Raw genomic sequence first — 22,789 nt, forward strand, 5'->3', positions numbered from 1 at the left:
CAAATATTTAAAAAAAGCCCTTTGCAATAAAACAATAAACTTGGTCTAAAATATTGATTACTTAGAAAAGATTGCACTGCTTTTAAGTAAACATTTCAATTTGTAAGTATATAATAGAAATGTATTATACATTGGACAGGACTTTGTACCAATAAATAATAAATAATTAGCTTAATAAAATATAATAAGCTTAATAAAATCATGATAAACTAAGCATATCTTTAGTAAAGTGGTCATTTAAGGTCTTAGTTACAATGCAGGCCAGTTTTGCTTCAGATTTTGATTGGATGCACACCACCTTGTCCTTAATCTCAGATTACTGGGTTCTGTATGCATCACATAAAATCAAAGCCAGCGTCATTAAACTGAAATCTTCTTTGCCATTCATGAAGAAATACGGTGTGGATTCACACTTAAAGTTCATATTATGTTGAATGTTTATGGTTTATTTATAATGAGTAAGATGTGTACCTTATACACACACATAAATACATTACATATATAATGCGTGTGTCACTATAAAAAAATCATTTCTTGTCTTAAAAAAAATCACGAGTAATATCCAAATAGATGCCAGAAACTATCTGTTCCTTGTGAATTTTTAAAATTTAACCTTAAGATTTAAGTTACAACTGCATCTTATTGCCATGAGCAAAAGGTATCTGAAATGATTGTCTTTGAGCATCCATGGCATTGCTTGACAATGTGCAGTGTCTATAACTTACCATTTATACCACTGATATTCCCATAGCTGCATGAAATAAAGTATATTTTACAACTGTTTCGATGACTCTCTCTCTCTCTCTGTGTACTTCTTAGAATAGGAATAATTTCTTATTTCAACTTTGTCATCATTTTACAGGATTCAAGCCAAAACTCGTGAATTTAGGGAACGGCAAGCTCGAGAGCGTGACTATGCTGAAATCCAGGATTTTCATCGGACATTTGGCTGTGACGATGAGTTGACGTATGGGGGGATTGCTTCCTATGAAGGCTCCATGGCTCTCAACGCCAGACCCCAGAGCCCAAGAGAAGGGCACATGATGGATGCTCTGTACGCCCAAGTGAAGAAGCCGCGGAATTCGAAACCCTCACCTGTAGACAGGTAGGCTCCGGGAGCAATCACAGTATTGCTTCCAAATCAACTTTTATACAGTGTCTGGCAATGTAGTAGATTGTCTGTCAGTCCTCAGTGCAGAACTGCCTTTTATTAATGACCTTTAAAAAGTTGTTGTGTCTAAAAGTATTGAGTTTACACAAATCGAACCCTAATGGAAGAAGCAGCAGAGGTTTTGATAGCTTTTCTAATGATTCCAACATATTTCATCTCGTTCTTAAAAATGGTTTTAGACTTGAGAACCAACCTTTTGTTTATAACTCAAATAAAAAGCAAACTTGAAATGATGGCTCTTCTACTTAAGCGATATTTCTTTTTATTACTAGGAGAGCCTCTAGTTGTGGCAATTAAATAGATGGGAAAGGACATGATTTATTCCAATTATGATTTAGAGGGCCACATTTTTTTGTGGCCTAAAATTATATTATGAAAGAATTAATGAATGAAAAGTATAGTATAGCCTGTGTTCAGATTGCTTGTTAACAGCCACAGACCACAGGTCTGAATTATGTGTATCAGTATCGCGCATTGGAGGGCAATGTTAGCTGTATTTTTTTTTTTTTTTTACTGATAGATAGTATTTTACATATTTATTGGAATACATGTGAGTATTTGTTACATGCACACAACGTGTAATGATCAAGTCTCAGGGTATTTGGGGTATCCATCACCTTGAGTAAATATTTCTCTGTTAACTGTATTTTAATGGCTAAATATTTATTTAAAATTTTAACTGACTCTAAGGCTATACATTTATTGGCTATGTATTTATTAATAGTTATATATTACTGGCTATATATTAACAGCCATATGTTTATTGGCTATATATTATATTAATGTCTACATATTACTATATATTTATTTCAAATCTTAACTGAAGCAATGTTAAAGAGATCTTTTTTCACCCCTCCAGGTGTATAGTCAAACACCTTATAGAGTTTAGTTCACAAAGAAAATAATCCTCATTTCCTTTTATGTCAAACATAGGCATATTATTGTCATAAACAATACACTAATTCTGTCATGTCGTAAATGGATTCTTATAATGATTGCTCTATATGGGAGCTGGGCTGTGAGCCGTATAAATAGCAGCTTTCACTGAAACCGACACCTCTCAAGCTTTAGTGTGTATCTGAATCACCTGGAGAGCTTCTGAAAATGCAGATTGATTGACTCTTTCCCAAAATTTTGATTCAGTAGATCTGGGATGTGGAGCCCACGCATTTGCATTTCTTACAGATTCCTAGGTTTGATACTAATACCACCAGTCCTGGAGAATTCACTTTAACAACCTTTGTAAGGCTGGAGATGTACTGAAATTGCTTCATCTATAACATCCATGTGTTATTGGTTACTACATTTTGCAAGCAGTCTGTATTTTAGTAACTCACTTCCAGCTATTTTTATTTTGTATTTTAGCATATTATGGGGGTACAAGTGTTAAGGTTACATATATTGCCCATGCCCCCTCCCACCTCGAGTAAGAACTTCCCGCGTGTCCATCCCCCAAACGTTGTACATCTTACTCCTTGTGATTGTATATTCCCATCCCCTCCTCCCCCCTCCCACCCTCCCGACACCCGATAAATGTTATTCCTATATGTCCACTTAGGTGTTGATTCGTTAATACCAATTTGCTGGTGAGTACATGTGGTGCTTGTTTTTCCATCTTGAGATACTTCACTTAGTAGAATGGGTTCCAGGAATATACAAGAGGTGCTCTATCACCATTGTTTCTTTTTTTTTTTTTTTACCATTGTTTCTTAAAGCTGAGTAGTAGTCCATGGTATACATATACCACATTTTATTAATCCACTCATGAATTGATGGGCACTTGGGTTGTTTCCACAGCTTTGCAATTGTGAATTGTGCTGCTATAAACATTTGAGTGCACTTCCAGCTATTTTTAATAAGGTTTGCAAATAATAGGTAACTGCCAGGCAAACCCAGAAGGAAGCATTTTAAAAAATATCAAATGGAGAATCATATCTTAAGGGAAACTCTAATCAGTGATTGTTCTGTTGCTGTCTTTTCTTTTCATTCTTTGGGGTTTTAGATTTTCTTTATTGTCTTATGAAAATCTATTTGATGTTGATTGTAATGACGAAGTAAGTTAACATAGAAAGTTTATGGTGTAATCATCTAGAAGGCTCACGTGTTTATTAACTTCACTTAACATGGATAAGTGAAAATTCAAAGAGTAAAGTTACTATCAGTGACAGTGGCATTTTCTGTAAAAGCTTTGTACTTGGTTTCTGCTGTACTTGTGAATGCTACTTGCAGAAGGTCAAACAGCATTTGAAGGCCATGCCTGTCCCATTGGAATTGTTTTCTCAGGAGAAAGGACACCAGAGCACTGGCATTGTCAGTAACTTTCAGAGGAACTAAAAAAAAAAAAAATGAGTTGACTTATTATTGATTATTGATGAAACTACTGATCATTTTCAGCACCTTCCACATCTAGTGTGAAAATCTAAAATATAGTAGATATGTTTGTAGCAGTTATTCATGTAGCTCAGAAGTCTTACCTACTTCAAAGCCAGGAGTCAGGAGGGATCTGTCTCCCCAGTAACCAAAGTCCAGAAATGGTTGTTTTTTAAACCCAGGGGCCTACAAGAGGCTAATTTCTGCAGATTTTCAACAGGGCTTCTGTGCTCAGAACCCCCTCTGTTTCTGGCTCCAGCAGCCCTGCCCTCAGTCCCTGTTCTGCACCATATCAACCCCAAACTGCAACTCAGCTTCCTTAGCTAATTTCCATCAAAAACCCGCCCAGCAAAACATTCCAGAGGAGGCTTTAGTTAGTAGTGATGAGTCACACACACTAAGCAGTACATAATCCAAAACCACATCTTAAGACACTGCTGTATTCAAAAGCTCCTCTCAGCCTCACTCAAGCACAGCCTCAGCAGCTGTCAGATACATTACACTTTCATGCATCCGTGCCCCAAAAGGGTGATTGGACGAGAGGATTTCTAAGATGCTTCCAAACTCAAGAGAGACATAATTTAAAAAAAAAAGAAAAAAAAAAGGATCATAGAAACTTTAGTTCTTTGTAATTATTTCTGCAGAGAATAAGATGTCCTTTAAAGAATTGAAGTTACAAAGCCAAGAAAGTTGGGAATTTTTACACCTGTAAAGTACTTTTTCACCTACCTATAATGAATGTGAAGTTAGCTTGGAAATCATAGCATCTCCTCCATGGTATTTTTCTGTGAGAGAGAAAGCTGTAGAAAAAGTAATTCTCAGACTTGAGTATGCAGGGATTCTTTTTCTTTTTAAAGGAAAGGCAATCTCTTGATACTGCAGTATTGAATTAAATTGTTTTGATTATAATGTTACTTAAATATGTATAAAAATAAAATAGGACTAAACTCCTTCTGTTGATAACCATTATACAACTATAAAACCAAGCATCTTTACAAATTAAATACAAACGAAACAGCGAAGCCATTGCATTCAAATGAACAACATTAATTTAATGTGGCCAATAATGTTTGTTGTTTTTTTTTTTTTTAAATCTAAACTCTTGCACAAATCATGAATATGGTGGTGGCTGCTACGTGGCAGGTTCATTCGAATTTGTTTTTCTACCTCCACAGCTGAATGTGGTTTCGATTCATGCATGACTTTTCTGTCTTAAATTTCTGTAGTTCTTTTGTGTGTCCTGTCTTTTGGCCTCCACAACACATAGATGCATCATTTACACATGATTTTCAGCTCTCTCCTATTATCAAGTTGAGACAGTGAAATAGCATTCCTTGGTGGCTTCATATGTATATTAAAATCAGACAGTAAAATAACATGCCTGTAAGCTGATCTAGAATATGCTTATATTAACTTTTAAAAAGACCATGCAAATGGGAACACAAAACTTGCAACTCCTTAGAGAATATTTCCTGTGTAAAGAATATACACAATAGAGAAACTTACTATCAACTGACCAAATTTCATCAAAATTTGCAGTTGGTGCCTGATGAACTTTACTATTCAAATTTTTGGATTTCATGGGGACATAGGCAGTTGATGATCTGAACCGTAGCCTGCATTTGTTCTGGAATTTTCACTGTTCAGTAAGAAAGAAGTATTCTTCATTTCTTTGCTTAATCATTTTGATTGATCTAGTAGTCAGAAATATGGATCTGATAGCCCCACATGGAAACAGCCAGGAATAATTTATTAAATACAGTGAATTTCGTGTCAAAATGGGATACACTCTCAATTTCAACATATTATTTATAAAATGCTTTCTGTAAGATAGCATCATACTGTGTCTAGAAATATTTCCATGCCTGTTTAATTTTACTGACATACAAACTATTATATGTAGTCATTGTTACTACTATTTATCAGTGTGCTTGGTATTTGGATTTTTCATGTTGGATTGCTAAAGAGCAGCAGATCCTATCCTTGTGTTTTATATGAAAAACAAGGTTTAAAACTCACAAAACTATTGGTATACTTATTTTTATCCTGCTTATAGCCAGGCACTTCAAAGAGTTAGCTATCGTGAATGATTCGTAATCTTATATTTCTTTGGCAAGAGTACATTTCCTATTTGCTCATCTCAGCTGGCTAGAATGCAACAGTGTTCTCTGTGTTTCCATGTTGCTCTTCCACTGTGGGAGAAACTGCTGGCTGTCTACCCAATATTTCCTCTCCCCTTCTTCCTTACCTAATAAAATCCTAATTTTATCCAGGCTAGCAGTGCACCTGGCTAAAAATTTCAATTTCCCAGGCTCCCTTGCAGCAAGAGAAGCCCACATGGCATAGTTCTGACTAATACCTTAGAAGCAGATCTACAGATGGGACTTTCTACAAAACTAGTTTTTTTCCTAATGAAAATGAGGTTGACCAAGATTTTGCCCTTTTGTCATTTTCCCTAATTCTGGAGGTAAAGGACTTGTGAAGGGAGAGGGAAGAGTCTGGTCCCTTGAGCGGCTGTTCTAGTCTTTGTTGCCTGGGAAAAGTGAGCCTGTTACTTGTTGATGTTACCTACAATCAGATGTCTGTTTCATGAAGCCAAACACCATTCTGGATACAGATGCTCCTCAACTTACGATAGGGTTCCATCCCAGTAAACCCATTGTAAGTTGAAAACATCATTAATTGAAAATACATTTAATACACGTAGCCTACTGAACATTGTAGCTTAGCCTAGCTGACCTTAAACATGCTCAGAACACTTACATCAGTCTACAGGTGGGAAAAATCATCTAACACAAAGCCTATTTTATACTAAAGTGTTGGCTACTCCATGGAATTTCTTGAATGCTGTAATGAAAGTGAAAAACATGTTTGTATGGGAACTCGAAGTACAGTTTCTACTGAATGTGTATCACTTGTGCACCATCTTAAGTCAAACCATTGATAATGAACCAGGGGCCATCTGTATCATGAATTGTGCGCAGAAGAGCCCAAAGGGAATCATCATCTTTTGATTAAGATTGTCTACATATTGGAGAATTATCCCTTGGCCAAATAATTTCCACAATATTTGCAAAATTAAGTAATGGGCAAAATTCTCTGGTGTTGCTCACTTAGCCCTTTTGATTTTCATTTTGTTAAGGCTCTAATTTTAAAAATGCTGCCCCCTGACAACTCCTACCTCTACCAACAATCCTGCTTTGAAGTAGGAAGCAGGTGGGTGTAATGTATGAGAGTGTGAACTAAGAGCCAGGCAGTCCAAGTTTGTACCTGGGGCTCTCCTGCCATCAGCTGTGGAAACTCTGGGCTTCATTGTCCTCATCAGTAAAATGGGCATAATAATGGTACTGACCTCATTAGGTTTGGGAAGTGAAAACTGTTTTAATAATATAAAACACTTCACACTGTGCCTCCTCGACAGTAAGTGCTGTTTGAGTGTCTGCTGTTGCAATAGTTATTAATATTTAGGAAATGAGTTTTTACTCAGGAAAGCACAGCATCCCCATATGGATACAAAAACAAGCTAGGAATGAAATTGAAATCAATAAAGATAGGTTTGATTCTTTATACTTACCGTAGTTGTAAAAGCAGGAGGCTAAAATTCTGTTGATACCACTTCTCCATTAAATAGCTGGGTCTCTAAGTCTTCTCCATAAATCACATCATATCATGAATGATTTCTTTTTAAATTAGGAGTTACTGAGTTCAGCATGAGGCATTCCAGATTGCTTCTGCAGTACTGAACACTTAGATTAAAAACAAATGCTGGATCCTGTACAATGGCTTATTCGAGAGTGTTGGGGGTGGTGGTGTGAGAATATGATCTCTTGATCGATTTGTCTGTGCGTTGGCATTTCGAAGGTTTTCATTTTGTACTTTCGTGGAATTCTTTGAAGTTCTTTATGTCCTGCTTTTGTGAAATTCTTACTGATTCTAAGTTTGCAATGGTCCATGGACGTAGGGAGGCTTGAACTTCTCAAACTTTGTCTAAAATTTAGGCATTTCTGCTTATACCAAATTATCTCCTGGTGGGACAGGCAAGCAGGGATTGTAATCTGAAAGACTGTCACAGGCTGTGTTCTAAAACGGTGGTTTTTCAGATTTTAACATGCATAAAAGAACTTGGAATGCTTCTCACTAAGCACTCACAAAGTGTTTCTCACAGATGTCCTGCCCTCCTCTCATAGATATTTTGATTTTCTAGATCTGATTAGTGACTATGCACCCACATTTATATTATTTTTATTTTTTATGGAGATAGGGTCTCCTTATGTTGCCCTGGCTGGTCTTGAACTCCTGGACTCAAGAACTCTCAAAGTGCTGGGATTACAGGCGTGAGCCACCATGCCTGTCCTTGTACCCACATTTTTTTTTTTTTTTTGAGACAGAGTCTCGCTTTGTTGCCCAGGCTAGAGTGAGTGCCGTGGCGTCAGCTTAGCTCACAGCAACCTCAAACTCCTGGGCTCAAGCGATCCTTCTGTCTCAGCCTCCCAAGTAGCTGGGACTACAGGCATGCGCCACCATGCCCGGCTAATTTTTTCTATATATATTAGTTGACCAATTAGTTTCTTTCTATTTATAGTAGAGACGGAGTCTCGCTCTTGCTCAGGCTGGTTTCGAACTCCTGACCTCGAGCAATCCGCCCGCCTCGGCCTCCCAGAGAGCTAGGATTACAGGCATGAGCCACCGCGCCCGGCCTGTACCCACATTTTTAACAAGTACCCCAGCTGACTCTGATGCAACTGATCTAGCTACCCTTTGAATAGCATTACTCTTGGGCTAATGAAAAAAGCAATTGGACCTCCAAAATGAGTTAGTTTATGACTGTTAACCTTGAAGCTGTGAAATAATTTATAATTTCCATTAGACACAGCTTTATCCTGGCATTCATGATGTCCATTTTCCACCTATGATCAAATAATCATTTTATTTACAAGATCATCTAATAGGTATGTTATTCCTAAACTTGATTCTACTCAGTGTTTCTTGAGACCAAAAAGTTTCTTTTCCTGTAAGTTACATGATGCCACTTCAGAAACTTTAATATGCTTTGAATTCTAACAAAGAAATGATGAAAATCTTGGTCAATAATGTTTTTTATTTACTTGAGGACACCATGCAATTTGTATTTTTATATCCAGACACCAGAATCTGTAGTTAAAAACTGCACAGAAAGACAGCTTTAATGGACATTTGCTGACTGTCACTATGCAATCATTTGCCACCAAGAGTGCATTGTCCTCAAATATGATTGAAACAAAATAGAACTGTGCTGCTATAAATCTAAATAGCAGGAAAATAGTAGGCTAGACTCCCCTCGCTCGCTGAGGACACCTTAATGGAAACATAAATACCATAATCATATGCTTTTTGCATGCATTTTACCACTAAAGGGAAAAATGCCGATTTTAAAAGAAAAAGACCTCTGTGAACTTGTTTTTTCCCCCCATTAAAACTGGCATCCAGTTGTGTCGGGAGGAAACCTGGCAGACACAGAACAAAATGAATTTTCTTAGATCCAGGCAGTTATTAAGCATGTGCTTTTTAAAAAACGTGGGGTTACCTAACAGAGATGATTTTGCTATTCAAAAAGTCAAATATCACTTTAGTTACATTTGCTCAGTATTATTTATCTCCGTGTTTCTTGAAATGTGAGCAAGTGATTCTTGAAGGTAGTCAGTCTCGTTAGAACGTGAGTTCTGCAGGTTGGTGCTGTTGCTAATTCAGGTGCTCCTTCCAGCTTGGGCCTGATCTCACTGTCCTTAGCTGTCTGTCTGTTTCTGGCTTTGGCTAAATCCTTCTCCATTTGCTCGGCACATGTGCCAAACTTTGCTGCCCCCTTCAACGTGACGCTCAACTGCAGATCTGTAGCCCATCCACGTCTACACCTGGGCAACGTCCCTGTCCTCACTTGGTGAGATCAGCTTTCCTCTGCCCGGCCAGCTCTAGAACAGCCTGCGATTCCAGCCCCACCCCTGCAGGGAACCTGCTCCATGGCATCTCTTCTCGGCCCCTGTCGGCAGCCCCTGCCACTGCCCTGGACTTCCACGTACCATGTTAACGTGTTAAAGTCTATCATGCTGTTTAAAAAAAAAAGCAATTTTTTACTATCTAGCTGTCTTCCACCTTATTTTTCCCTCTTCACTTCTAATCCAAACTTCTTGAGAGATTAATCTAGATCTGATGCCGAGTGCTGCGTCTTCTTTCCCACCCTCGTTCATTCCATGGGGTAAGAGTGCTCCCCCAGAGATGCCCACGCCCGAACCTCTGCAGCGTGTGTGTGTGTGTGTGTGTGTGTGTGTGTGTGTGTGATCTCCTAGGGCGGAAAGGCTGTTGCAGACATGATTAAATCAAGGACCTTGAGCTGGGGAGACTTTCCTAGATGGTCCTGATGGACCCAGTGGAGTCACAGGCGTCTCTGTAAGTGAGACGGGAGGGTCAGAGTCGGGGAGACAGGTGAGGATGTGACACTGCTGGCTTCGAAGACAGAGGAGGGGACCACAAGCCAAGGGATGCAGGCGGCTTCTAGAAGCCAGAAAAGGTGAGGAAACAGCTAAGGACACGGATTCCCCACCTAGGAACACAGACCTGCCAACACCCCGATGTTAGCCCAGTGAACCCCGCTCCATCCTTCTGACCTCAGAACTGTAATAGATTTTTGTCTTAAGACAGTAAGTGTGCAGTGATTTGCTGCAGTGCCTGCAGTGCGCGAGTTGCCCGGTGGCCGCCTAGATTCCCGATTTGATGAAACTTTAGTCCTTTCCATCCTGGCTCACCCCGTGGCATTCCTGAAACTCTGCTCTCCGTTTCTGTGGCATTTCTTTCCCTAGAGCTGCTTCCTTCCTTTCTCACTATCCTTCAATTCTCTCTTTCAAGGTTCTGTTCTACTTTTCCCCTTCAGTTTTGGGTTCTGTTATATAATAGCTAGGGACCACTGCTCTTTCCTATGTGTTTTCCTTGGTTAAGGTTTTAACTACCGCTAGGCACTGGTGATGGCCTAGCCTTACTAACCTAGTCCTCTCTTACAAGCCCCAGATTCCTGTGCGAGGCTCAGATTCCTGCAGAACCACCAGCTGGAATGCATACGTCTCCCAGACACCCAAACCCAACCTATCTAAAACCAAACTTATTAATATCAGTTTTCATTCTAAACCTACTGTAGTGTAACTGGCCTAACCTCACTGAATGCAGTCATGACCTACACATCTCAAGCCAGAGCCTCTCTCCTACAGCCCATGTCCCCACCCACAGCCAGTGACAAAGCCTACCAATTTTCTGTTACAAACAATTTCAGATCCTTTCTCTCCTTCTATGGCCTGGCACACAGACACTGATGGTCCTCTCCTAACTTCACCCCCCATCTCCGGTCTTTTCTCCACCAATCCCCACTTTGCCCAAAAACCTGGCGTTTTCTACCTAACATTAAAATATGACCATGTCATTCCCTTACTTAAAATTATTCTGTGGCTTACTGGATGCAGTCTAAGCCCTTGCTATGATGTTTATGGGCCTCTAAGACTTCCAATTTCAGGTTAATTATATCAGATTGTCATATTGGTTCAAATCATATTGATACTTTCTTAATAGAGGATCAGTTTAAAAGTATAAGTCCAATTTCATCCAAAATTCGGGTAAATTACATGGCTCTCTGGTGTTATAAATTCTGCAAATGTTAAATTTTGGTGAGAAAAACAGGCAATCACCATTCATTAAGCTATTCTAATACAGTTAGAGATGCAGTGATTGAATTAAAGGCTGAGGTGACATAAAGCACCCAACAAATGAAATCTTGAAAGTAATGAAGCCATAAATAAGGTCATGGCTAATTTTAAAGACTTCTTGTTTAATTCCTTTTGTTGATTAACATTGCCTGAAACCACAATTTGTTTCTAGAAGTAATGTGTAATGGGGGTTGTTTGTTTATATATTTATTTTAGCCTTAGAGGAAGTTTAAATATTCTGCAGAAATATGGGGACAAACGAAAACAGTTTTAGACTTTGGTAGTTATCAGGCACATAGCCCTCCAGCAGAGTGTATGCATTTTTGTTTTAATGTCTTTCCCTTCTCTGAGCACTGAACTTTTAGGTCTTTGGGGATGAGCTGGCCACTCGGTGACCAAAATCTCATTTGAGCTGCTTGATATTTCATTTGATTTTATCCTTCTAACAAAAGCTCCAAGATCCTGCCTTATGTGCAGTTTGGCATGATAACTCATATTTTTATTTCCACCTAAGCGCTTGGTCCTCTTGTCCCTTAGGTAGCCCAAACCCAGGGCTTCAAGTACCAATCTTGTTGGTATTTAGCGATCTTCGGTTTTCGTGATTCATTCTTGCTCCTGCATAAAGATGGAATCTCAATCAACTATTAATATAAATTCATGAGGATTTATGTGGAGCCCTGTCGTGAGGTGCATTTTCAACTTCTTGGGAGACTTTATTGAGCCTTAAGTCCACAATCCAGTTTTAAATTAACTTCCCAGATGTTCTAGAGCATTTCCTTGGGTATCCTAAGTCCTCAGTGCAGATGAAAATTTGATTATTTTTTTCTGTTTTAGTCCTTCTTCCATTTTTTTCCCCCATCGATTGATTTTGTATAACTAGAGGAGATGCTGTAGTTGATTTTAAAAGATATTTGTTTTCTTTTCCAATCAAGGAAGTGGTTGGGATATCCTTAGCTGCTTCCACTAAAATACGTGTGTATATAGAAATATAAAAACTACAAACTTTTTATATTGCAACAGAACTGAAAATAGCTAGCTAATTCATTTATTCTACGGATATGTAGTAATTATTAGAATATGCATTTGAAATTGCATAAAACGGACTCAAGAATTTGAATGAATGAGTGTATATTAGTTTATATACACTAATCTCTCTAACAGTATCTCTGTATCTCTGTTACAGAAATAGATACAGACTGTATCTCTGTAACACAAATTTTTTAAAACTGAATTTTCTGTATCTGTTTATGCTTTTTATTATTAGTTCCATCCCATGACTATACAAAGGTTATATTGTTGAGTCTTTAACAATACAGAGATTTGGAAATATTTGTTCCCTCCCAAACAAAATACTCTGGGACCAGGTAACTGTCTCCAAGTTGATTCCTTTTCATGGAGTGGGTGGGTGGCTCTTCCACCTTAACTTTTTTATGAACTATCAATTTCAGTTAAATATCACTGGGCATGAAACTAATCTTAGCATGACATTGTATTAATACTTCTTTAATAATTTTGTTTTAACTGAGCCTCCTGACTGCCTCCAAGAGAGGCCTGCCTGTCCCAGCTCAGGTCATGGTAACCTTGCCAGGGCCTGCAGCCTGACCCAGTTTGGAGCAAACCAAAAAGCAAAAAGGCCACCGAGTCCAGTTCATGACTAAACTGCTGACTTTCCAAATGAAAAGATGAGCACTAAGTTCATGAGTCCAGGTGATTTCCCAGATGTGCACAAATTTGAACTAAAACTTAGTGACTTAGGATTGACTGATAATGTCCATCTACATAGAAGAAATAATGTCAGTCTGAATTGGTGAATACATTCGTTCAAACATATGATACTTGGGACTCTAAATTGCAGCCAGCAACTCAGATGAAAGGCTGTGACAGTGCTCGAGTTAGTCAACCTTTATTTTTAAAATTCTACCATACGTTATTTTTAATTCTAATTTAGAAATAAATTTGCTTAAATTTTGTTTCCATGAGACTCATTGATTGATTCCAATACCACTGGAATAGAAAAGGATTATTCTAAATTCCCTTCAAATGAATCCTCCTAAAATCTTATTTATACTCTAAATTTATATAGGAAAGAAACTAATTGAATAGTGGAAAGATAAGTTCCTTTATAGATTTTTCAAAAGTTGCAAGCAGTGCATGCAAAATAATTGTAAGTTACTTCTAAGAAAAGTACTGCTGTAGTTTCACATTGACTTCATGTCATTCTGCAGTCAAATGCTCTACCACTGAGCTATACCCCCTCTGACTTCATATCATTCTGGAATTGTGAAAGTATATTTTAAAAATCAAAGTATGTTGTTGTCTTGCATGAAGAAAAATGTGATTTAGAAGAGCGAGACTTGCCATTTCAGAACTTGCTGATTATCATGACCTGAGAACAATTTTTTTTCCAGATAAATCTGCATAACAGCCAAATAACAAGTATCTTTTTCTTCTCTTTTCTGAACTCTGCTTTGACACTTAACAGGTCTTTTATTGCCAGATACAAAATTTGAAAAGCAATAGTTGCTTAGTCTTTTGAAGATTCTATAATATTAATACATTGGACCCACACCAGGCAATTAGGCAGAAGCAGTTGTACAGTAAAAGTATCACTCCAAATTTGTTTTTAATTCTAATGTTGCCTAGAATTTTAAAAGAAGGTTGGGGGAGAGCATGAGCAGGATGCAGATGGAATTGGGGGGTGGGGAGTCATCGGGGACAAGGGGGGGGCAGTTGAATGAGTTACAGACCACACAAATCCAGGGCTTTCCATAAAACTACTAGTCAGTGTGGATTTGGACACTTACAGTGATCTTTCTGGCAGATGGCAGCCGACTGTCTTGAGGAATGAGGGTTTTCTCTAAATTTCACAATGTCACTGTGCGGCCTGTGGCAGAAAGGAGGAGGGAAACCTAGAAAAATAATTTAAATCCCAGAGAATTACAATTCAGATGCAGAAGAATTTAGCAGTGGGGTGGTTTGCAAGCTATTAGCATAATTTTAAAAAATTTCGTGCTTTGTAACAGAAACTAAAGCTGATTGAGGATAAAGACTTATTTCTAATTATTTTTCTTCCATTCCCTTCTTTCCTTTAGTCTGTATGTTTAAACTCTGTGAACTATTCAAGGGCATAAGCTCTTTGAATAAGCTCAAAGTTCCCGTACACATTCACCTGCCAGTGTCTCTGGTGGCTTCGGTGACTCTTCGAACACTTCCCGACAGTTGTTTGGCAGTGACCGTGTGCCACCAACAGTTGTGTGGTAGGTGCCCAGAACAGAAATGAGTAAGACCTGGTTCCCTCCAAAGTTCTTCTCCCCTGGCGTCCTGTCGCAGACCATAGGTGATATGTTGTATGCAGAGTGATATGAATCAGATAGGATGCTAAGGAGATTGACTCAGGCTGGGGAAGGATGGGTTTCTAAGAGGTGGTGGTCCTGAGTTGCATCCTAGATGGATAAAAGCTGCATTTATGTATGCATGTAAAATATATCAACTGACCTATTTTGACTGACAGGGTACCTAAAGTGCTGGATTTATGTGTTCCTGATAAATATTAAATATGGTGATCACTTGACTGTGAAAGTTCCTGGATGCCTCCTGCCCCTAAAAGCCACTGGAAGAACTATTGTGTCTTTTCTCTGAGTGGTCTGATTCCTTGAAAAATAGATCTATGGGATTTCAGCAACTAAAGCTTGCTTAGCCTCCAGGGCCCGTGGTGTCTTGAACCCTCAGGTAGGTGGGGCCTTAAGATCTGTAGGATAATGACATAGAGCCAGGCCATGAAGGGGCGCTGCAGACCCGGTGTGGCTGCCACCAGATGGTTTCTAGGATTTAGGTGCCATGGGTCATAGCTGTGGGTGATGTTTATGACCTTGTGAATCAGTTCCGAAATAGATCTGGGAGAATATTAATGTCTTTAATATAGTTTTACCTTAAGAATCTGAGGAATTTAACTTTCCCATTTTGGGCATTTGTGACTATGAATGACACGTGGTTTGCAGTTATCACGAGGGCCTGTAGGCTTTGCTGGCCCACCAGGGGAGGTGGAGCTAACATGAGTCAGTGACAGCACCTATTGAGCACCTACTGGATACATGCTACCTCACTAGACCATTTCAGAAACGCTGCCAGATTTCATCAAGTCATGATTTCATCAATATCTTCCTCTAATATTATTTCTAAGGAATTTTATCTGCATCTGGGAGGGTCCCATTAATTCCTCTTTGTGATAGACAAATCGAAAACCTACTACTCCAGTTTCTTTTAAAGATCAGCACATCTCTGAATTGGCTTGGTTTTTCTGTAAGATTTCCAGCTTTTATACTGAATTAAGGGCAAACTGGATATAGCAGAATAGACGTGGTGGTACCCTTGCTGACTGTCAGGTTTATGACGCCCAGCATCCCGTCCTGTGTATAACTAAAACAGTTGGCAGTTGATTTTTAAAAGGACCAGTGTATCTCTGATTGTTCACTGCAACTTCTTAACAGCTAAGCCAGGAGTCCTCAAACTTTTTATACAGGGGGCCAGTCCACTGTCCCTCAGACCATTGGAGAGTGCGACGCACATTCCACATGTGCGCACTGTGGGCCTGGGACGAGTCGGCTGCTAAGCAGGACAGGCAGCGGCGGCAAAAACACCCGGCGAGCCGGATAAATGTCCTCAGTGGGCCGCAGTTTGAGGACCCCTGAACTATGGCATGAGAACATCACTTCCCCACTTTTATATCTAGTACCTTCTCAAAAATGTTTAGAAGTCAAGTGACTGTGCCGGTGTCACTCGCATATGCACGCACAGCCAGGCAGCACAGTTTTGCACGCACTGCTGTTCTCCACTGTTTTCCGGACCCTGCCTGTGCTTGCACACGGCCACCAGGGTGATGTTCCTGTGTGGTTTCCTGCTCAAAACCCTTCTCTGCCCACGGTGGGAAGGAGGGTGGTTAGTCAGTAAGAGGAAAGGCAGTGCCAGGTGACAAGAGGTTGGTTGGCAGCAAATTCCGATGTGTCGCAGGAGCCTAAGCCCTGAGGAGGGATTGAGTCTCAGGTGCCTCAGTGTGGAATGTCATGCTCCCGAGAGCACTGGCCTGCAAAGAGCTCAGCAGCCTCTGAGGGGCCTGGCGCTGTCCCCACAGCAGAGCAGCTGGGGGCAGGCAGACAGGGCACACCACCATGAGGTGACCATAGCTAGTCAATATGAAGAATGAAGATAATTTAAAACTGAAACTCCCCCTCCTCCCTCCCTAGCACTTCCTGCCTCCTTCCCCTGCTTTATTTGTCTTGCTCATGGCATGATGATACACTTACACCACGCTTTGCACATTTTATCATCCGTCTCTCCAACTAGAGTGAAGTTGCATTTTAAAATCATCGACGCAGGGGAGGAGGTTGTCTGTTTTGTTCACTGCTGTTTTCTAAGTTCTGGCATGTAGATATTCAAATATTTTCAGTAAACTAAGGAATGAATAAAAGCAAAACTCCTCCTCAGCCCAGCAAGGATAGTTGATGGGACATCGTGAATGACAAGGAAGACTATAAGCTGTGTAGAAGCAGAGAGGGCCTGGTTTGGAAAAAGAATGGTAAATTTTTAATTAGCAAAATGTGGTTAAACAGTTTAACTGTTAAAGTCCCTTTCGATTATTAAAGTTAAAATCATAATTCTTATAGGTTTCATAGATAGAGCTTAAGTGATTTTGAGAGAGAGAGACACAGGATTTGACACCATGCCATAAGATATGCTGCGATAGGATATGATCTAGGTGTAGTTAAGAACACAGGCTCTGGATCCAGCCTGAGTTCACATCACATCCCAGCTCACCAGTGCACCCTCTGTGCCCCACTTTTTGTATCTATAACATGGAGATGAAAACACTACCTACCTCATTGGGATTTGTTTGTTTGTTTGAGACAAAGTCCTGCTCACTCACCCAGGCTGGAATGCAGTGGTCCAATCATAACTCACAGCAGCTTCAAACTCTTGGGCTCAAACGATCCTCCTGCCTCAGTCTCTTGAATAGCTGGGACTACAGGTGTGCACTACCACGCCCAGCTAATTTTTTAAAAAGTTTTTTGTAGAGATGGGGTCTTGCTATGTTGCCCAGACTACCATTTTCTTTGGGTGAGCATTTCATGAATGATTACATGTGAGGCACTTGGAACACTCCAGTATTAATTGCTATTATTATTTTGGTGCCACCATCACCAGCATCTTTATTCTTTTTTTTTTTTTTTTTTTTTTTTTTTGAGACAGTGTCTCACTTTGTTGCCCAGGCTACAGTGAGTGCCGTGGCGTCAGCCTAGCTCACAGCAACCTCAAACTCCTGGGCTCAAGTGATCCTCCTGCCTCAGCCTCCCGAGTAGCTGGGACTACAGAGGCATGCGCCACCACGCCCAGCTAATTTTTTTTTTGTATATATATTTTTAGTTGGTCAATTAATTTCTTTCTATTTTTTAGTAGAGATGGGGTCTCGCTCAGGGTGGTTTCGAACTCCTGACCTCGAGCAATCCGCCCGCCTCAGCCTCCCAGAGTGCTAGGATTACAGGCATGAGCCACCACGCCCGGCTTAGCATCTTTATTCTTGAGTTCTAAGGATATTTTGCAGTTAGAAAGTTTACTGAATGGATTGTTTTGGTGTGGGTAGGATAGTTGATCATCCTATGTCTTATTTTTAGCACCTTTTATATGTAACAGTGTATTTTAGGGGGTCTCAACTTTTATTTTGATGCTACAATTGGTGCCTGAAGCTCTTTACCTTACATGTTGTTGCTAATATGGACCTTTGATTCATTTCTGTAATTAAGAAGCAACTTAATCTGCAATAATTTGTTGTCATATTTAACTTGAATAGCCTGAGATTCATTTCCAAGACAAGAGACTAAGGTGACTGAGGGTTTGTGACATTAGAGAACATGACTGAAGATGGTGCAGGCATAAGGGCTGGAATCAGATTCTTCTAGGGCTTGTGGTGCAACCTATGGCTAATTGTCACCTTTTAAGAGACTATTTACTGCTTTCCTCCTGGAAGTGTGGAGTGGAATGATAAGGCCATTTTAAGTAGCTCTAGGATATATTTAAATAAAAATGACCATGTTTGTATAACATTAGTATTATAAATGCCTTGAATTCATTATATGATAATTAAAATAAGGTTCAGTGTTAATAAATTGTAGTACACTGTTATCCATATTTTCTTTATGTTACACAGAAAATACCCCGAGTGATTTTTTTTTCTTTTAATTTCCAGCTTGGAAATGATTAAAATATGAAAAGAGTCGAGATTTTTTTTTCTTTTATGAGTATGTCTTTTTCTAGCACACTTGGTCCACTTACCTGCGGTCAACTACATACATACCTCATAAAATGAAGTCTTGTTGTACCCAAGGATAGCTAAATACCTGTCAAGGAATAAATGAATGCGTTTGAGTTGTTTTAATTAGCTAGGTGTGATTTAAAGGTTGCTGAAATCAAAAAGGCTTATTCATTTTTCATCAATAATCACTTACCTTAATATTTCATTAGAACCTGCTGATTTGCAGACCTCCTTCTGGGCTTTGATTCATTATGACTGCAGACATAATTTAACTTTCCTCCTTTTTCTCGTTCTGTATTATGCTCTTTCATCTCTGAGACACTGTTGAGATGTTTCCAACATTCACAGGGCTGCTAATTGATCCAACTCTTTTTTTTTTTTAAACTGTAGTTAAAGCTAAGAGTTCTAGGCTGCAGAAAGCTCCATGTGTGTGCACACGCATGCGTACATATAGGCAGTCTTCTTTCATCCTTCGAACAGCTGATGATAATGTGTAAATTTTCTGTTTCTTATGTTGTGACAGCAAAGACCGATTTATCGTATGCAAAAGTCAGGAAGTAAATAGTCTGGCCACATTCTTAGACTATGCCATCAATTAGAGAGAACAAAGCATCTTGTGTGTGGCATGCTCAGCAGCTGAGATCACTATCTACGCATGCACCTTCTCTGGTTGAGTTAGATGCAGCCTCACACTCTGGCTCAGATATGCGCTGTGCCTGGGTGAGCTCAGGTAGTGGCTCTTGTTCCAGACTTCCGTGCTGCCACCTAGGGAGCATGGCTTTGACACAGAGAAACCGAGAGATGGACCCTCAAATGAATACGATCCTTGTGCCAAAAAGAGCTGTTCTTCTTAAACTGTCCAGTGACTGCGTATGAATGATCAGATCAGAACCAGAGTCAAGCCAGGGAGGGGGAAATCTGGGTGCAGCTTCTTTAAAACCAAAATTCCCAGCACCTCTCTTTAAGCACATAGTTATAACTTAGATTTTGGAGGAGTAGCTAATCTAAAACATGGGAACATACCCAGCACAGACCGGGATTCTGACCAACTATGCTGGCAATGAGAAAATAAATGGATGAATAAATAGATATTTTTCATTTCTCCCAGATAAATTAAGAAATGCTACATGCCTGTCTTCTCTGGCCATGTAAGTGGCTTGTATAAAGAGCATGTTATTACTAACTTTCCCTGGTGAGGAAAAATTGCTAATTTTTTATTAAGAAATAAAAAATCGTGCCCTTAAAAAATTTGGTAAGTGTGTATATGTGTTCAAAAGTGTCAATACGTGGCATTGGACTGGACCTTTTATTAACTTTATAATATTTCCCAGAAAAATTAATGCTGGTCTCCCTCATGTCCTAGATTTCTGTTTCAGAAACATGTCTTAAAAAAATTAAGGAACCACCAATAGATGTATAAATAGCTGCTTATGGAGAGTGAAAAAAACCTCTTGTCCATTAGGAGATATTGGCTACCATTAAAAATTATCAATCCCTGTTTACCTGGGGCTCCTCTGCACATTTTGCTTACTTTTGGAATGTTTATTGATAGTCCTTTCTGTAAAATAAATAACTTTATTTTTAAGAATGAGGGTTAACATAGCTTCTTTTGTGCAAGTATGTGTGTTTTAATAATTCCATTTTTTGCTTATGATAATTTTCAGGATCCCTAGAAGAAGTTTTAAAGTAGAGTATAAAATGTCTCTTTGTTGGGCTTTGTGATCTTCTCAACTTGCCTTTGTGGCTTCACAGCCTTGTTTTGCCTGTGTTCAGGTGTGTACAAAGATAGTGGGGTGATGTCATAGATGCATGTGGCTTTGGATTCAGTTCCTGGCTCTGCCATCATTTACCTGGATATTTGGCAAGTTATTTGATCTCTATGAGCCTTGTGATATTCATCTGTATTTCTAGGTTTTTTTTGTCCCATTGTTAGACTGTATGTCATCTGGGTCTTAATTTTTATGTTTAGAAAATATGTTCTTTCTCTCCAAGCAATCATGATCTGTGTTAGAAGCCACTGGGACTGAAAGAGATATACTACAGGCACAGTCTCTGATTAGTAATACTCTTCCAGTCTTCTGGGAGGATAACAGACGGACTTAAATAACACAACCAGTTTTATTGACCATGCTGTTTATTTTAGTAGCTAGACCAGAATGGTTTGATTGACTTTTAAAAAATCTGGTATGTTTTTTACCATATGGACAAGGCCATATCCAGAGTGCCAAGCTAATAAGCCTTCTTTCCTTTGCCAGTGAACCATGAAAGTTGTTAGCAAAATGTTTTATCTCGAATTAATCCATTTTCCGAGCTCTTGGTCATAGAAGCACCCATCTGAAGGGATAAAGCACAGATTATCTTTCATCAGTCATTGGAAATTTGTTGCATCAAAGAACCGTAGTCTAGAAAGCTATACGCACAGTGTGGTTAAGGATGCCTTAAAGTGTTATGAAACCACCCTTAAATCAGTTAATCATGGGCACCTAGCACAGGTTACTTTTTTTTGAATGGTGGTGTAAATCTTGCAGAATGTAAAACAATGGGAGTTTAGTAGTAGTACTTAGTAGTAACCTATTTTTAAAAATAGTTATGGTTTAAAGGAGGAAGACTGTGTTTATGCTTTTCTCATTCTTATTAAGGGATCAATACATAAATCATTCTGCTTTCCTACATAGAGCAACAAAGCAGTGTGACAGTGTTAGTTGTCTTCTAATCCAATCAGTTAATTCTTAAGTATCAATTCCATCTTGGAAGCCTCCTTGGTACCATCAAAATATTTGTATTAATTTCTCTCTACTTCATGTTTATGTTATTCTTTCCATTCTTCAGCATATGCAGTGTATTTGAGTCCTTTTTCCCCTAATTGCATCATCACTGTCCTTTCTAGATCTGTTTCTATTGACTGATTTTTCTCCTGATTTGGGGCCACAGTTTTTTTCTTCTTTTTGTATCTCATAAGTTTTGGTTGGATGTCAGACATTATACCTTTTGTGTTGTTGAAGGCTGGGTTTTATTTTATTTTTTGAGTGTTGGATCTTTCCCTGCAGGCAGTTAGTGACTTGCTGATCAATTTTTATTTTCAGATTGCTTTTTAATCTCTTTCAGTCAAGGTCCAGAGTAGCTGGCTCTCATTCTAAGACCTAACATCACTCCTTGTCTAAGCTGTGACCCTTCTTACCTGAATACTAGTATGTCCAGCCAACATATCCAGGGAAGTCTCTTCCTCTGGTTGAGTACTGTGAGTGTGCCCACAATTGTTCTTCTCACTGCTGCCTTCAGCTGTCACTTATATTTGGCTAATTACCACTGATCTGACTTACACACCTGTCTCTATGTGTCCTGCCAGCATCTCAGCTTGACAGGGACAAAGGTGGTATGATCTTTAATATCCTGACCATGGCTGCCATGGTGTCCCCCTCTCCACTGCTTCTCCAGCATCTTCCATTTGTCCTGTGCTCTCCTTCCTGCTCCCTCCTTAGCCCCCGTACTCTAGCATGAGGTTTTACTGATTCTGCTTCTACACTATTTCTCCGATTCATTCTCCTCTGCCTGTTTCATTTTCTTGATTCAGGGATGTAGATCCCTTGTCTGGGATTACGAAGTCAACAGCACTTAATGTTCCTATGCTCCTTTCAACCACCTGCAATCCCTCTTACCCAGACCTGTCAGCGTTACCTTTCCGCATTCTAGTCTGGGTGGCATCACTCATCTGCTCCAAAAAACTCACTGCAGAATCAAGTCTGCCATGTTCAGTGTGGCATTCTCAGTCTAGGAGCCACCAAATTCTTAGTCCTTGGTGTTTGTCCTAGTCTGGGCCATTTCCTATTCCACATTATGCCCAGCATTTTGCTACCTCCTGTTACGTGTGTATTCTCATCAGTGGAGAATGCCCAGCCGTGTCTCCAACTCATCCTTGTTGTTAAGGTCCCAGTGCTCCAAATGTCACCCCTTCTGCAAACTTAGTGTATCTAATTGTAATGAACCCCCTCCTCTTCCTTGATCCAAAATAGTTTGTGTGTTTACTAAGACTTCCATAAGTGTCTCTGCAGGATAGTTAGAAGCGATCTGTGCCCTTCCATTTTTTGTGTGATTTTTACTTTTCTCCATGTTCTTCTGGACATCTTCCTTGGTGGTATTGGGAAATCATTCCCTGAGAGCTGTTTTTAGGATGTACATTGCTCCTAGAAAGAAGTGTCACTATCACTCTGTACGTGGGCAAGTTCT

At 39.4% G+C, this 22,789-nt stretch overlaps 1 protein-coding gene across 18 annotated transcripts in view; it reads left to right on the forward strand.

Moving 5' to 3' along the window:
• The window catches only part of PARD3 (par-3 family cell polarity regulator), a 575,331-nt gene that overhangs the window by 441,127 nt on the left and 111,415 nt on the right, over positions 1-22,789 (forward strand). For all 18 annotated transcript variants that reach the window (XM_075997631.1, XM_075997634.1, XM_075997636.1 and 15 more), the window contains one exon: positions 863-1,105. In XM_075997631.1, coding sequence (XP_075853746.1) covers positions 863-1,105 — 243 coding nt within the window. The remainder of the gene's footprint in view (positions 1-862; positions 1,106-22,789) is intronic.

This window comes from Microcebus murinus, chromosome 25, assembly GCF_040939455.1.
Source record: "Microcebus murinus isolate Inina chromosome 25, M.murinus_Inina_mat1.0, whole genome shotgun sequence".
Taxonomy (NCBI): domain Eukaryota; kingdom Metazoa; phylum Chordata; class Mammalia; order Primates; family Cheirogaleidae; genus Microcebus; species Microcebus murinus.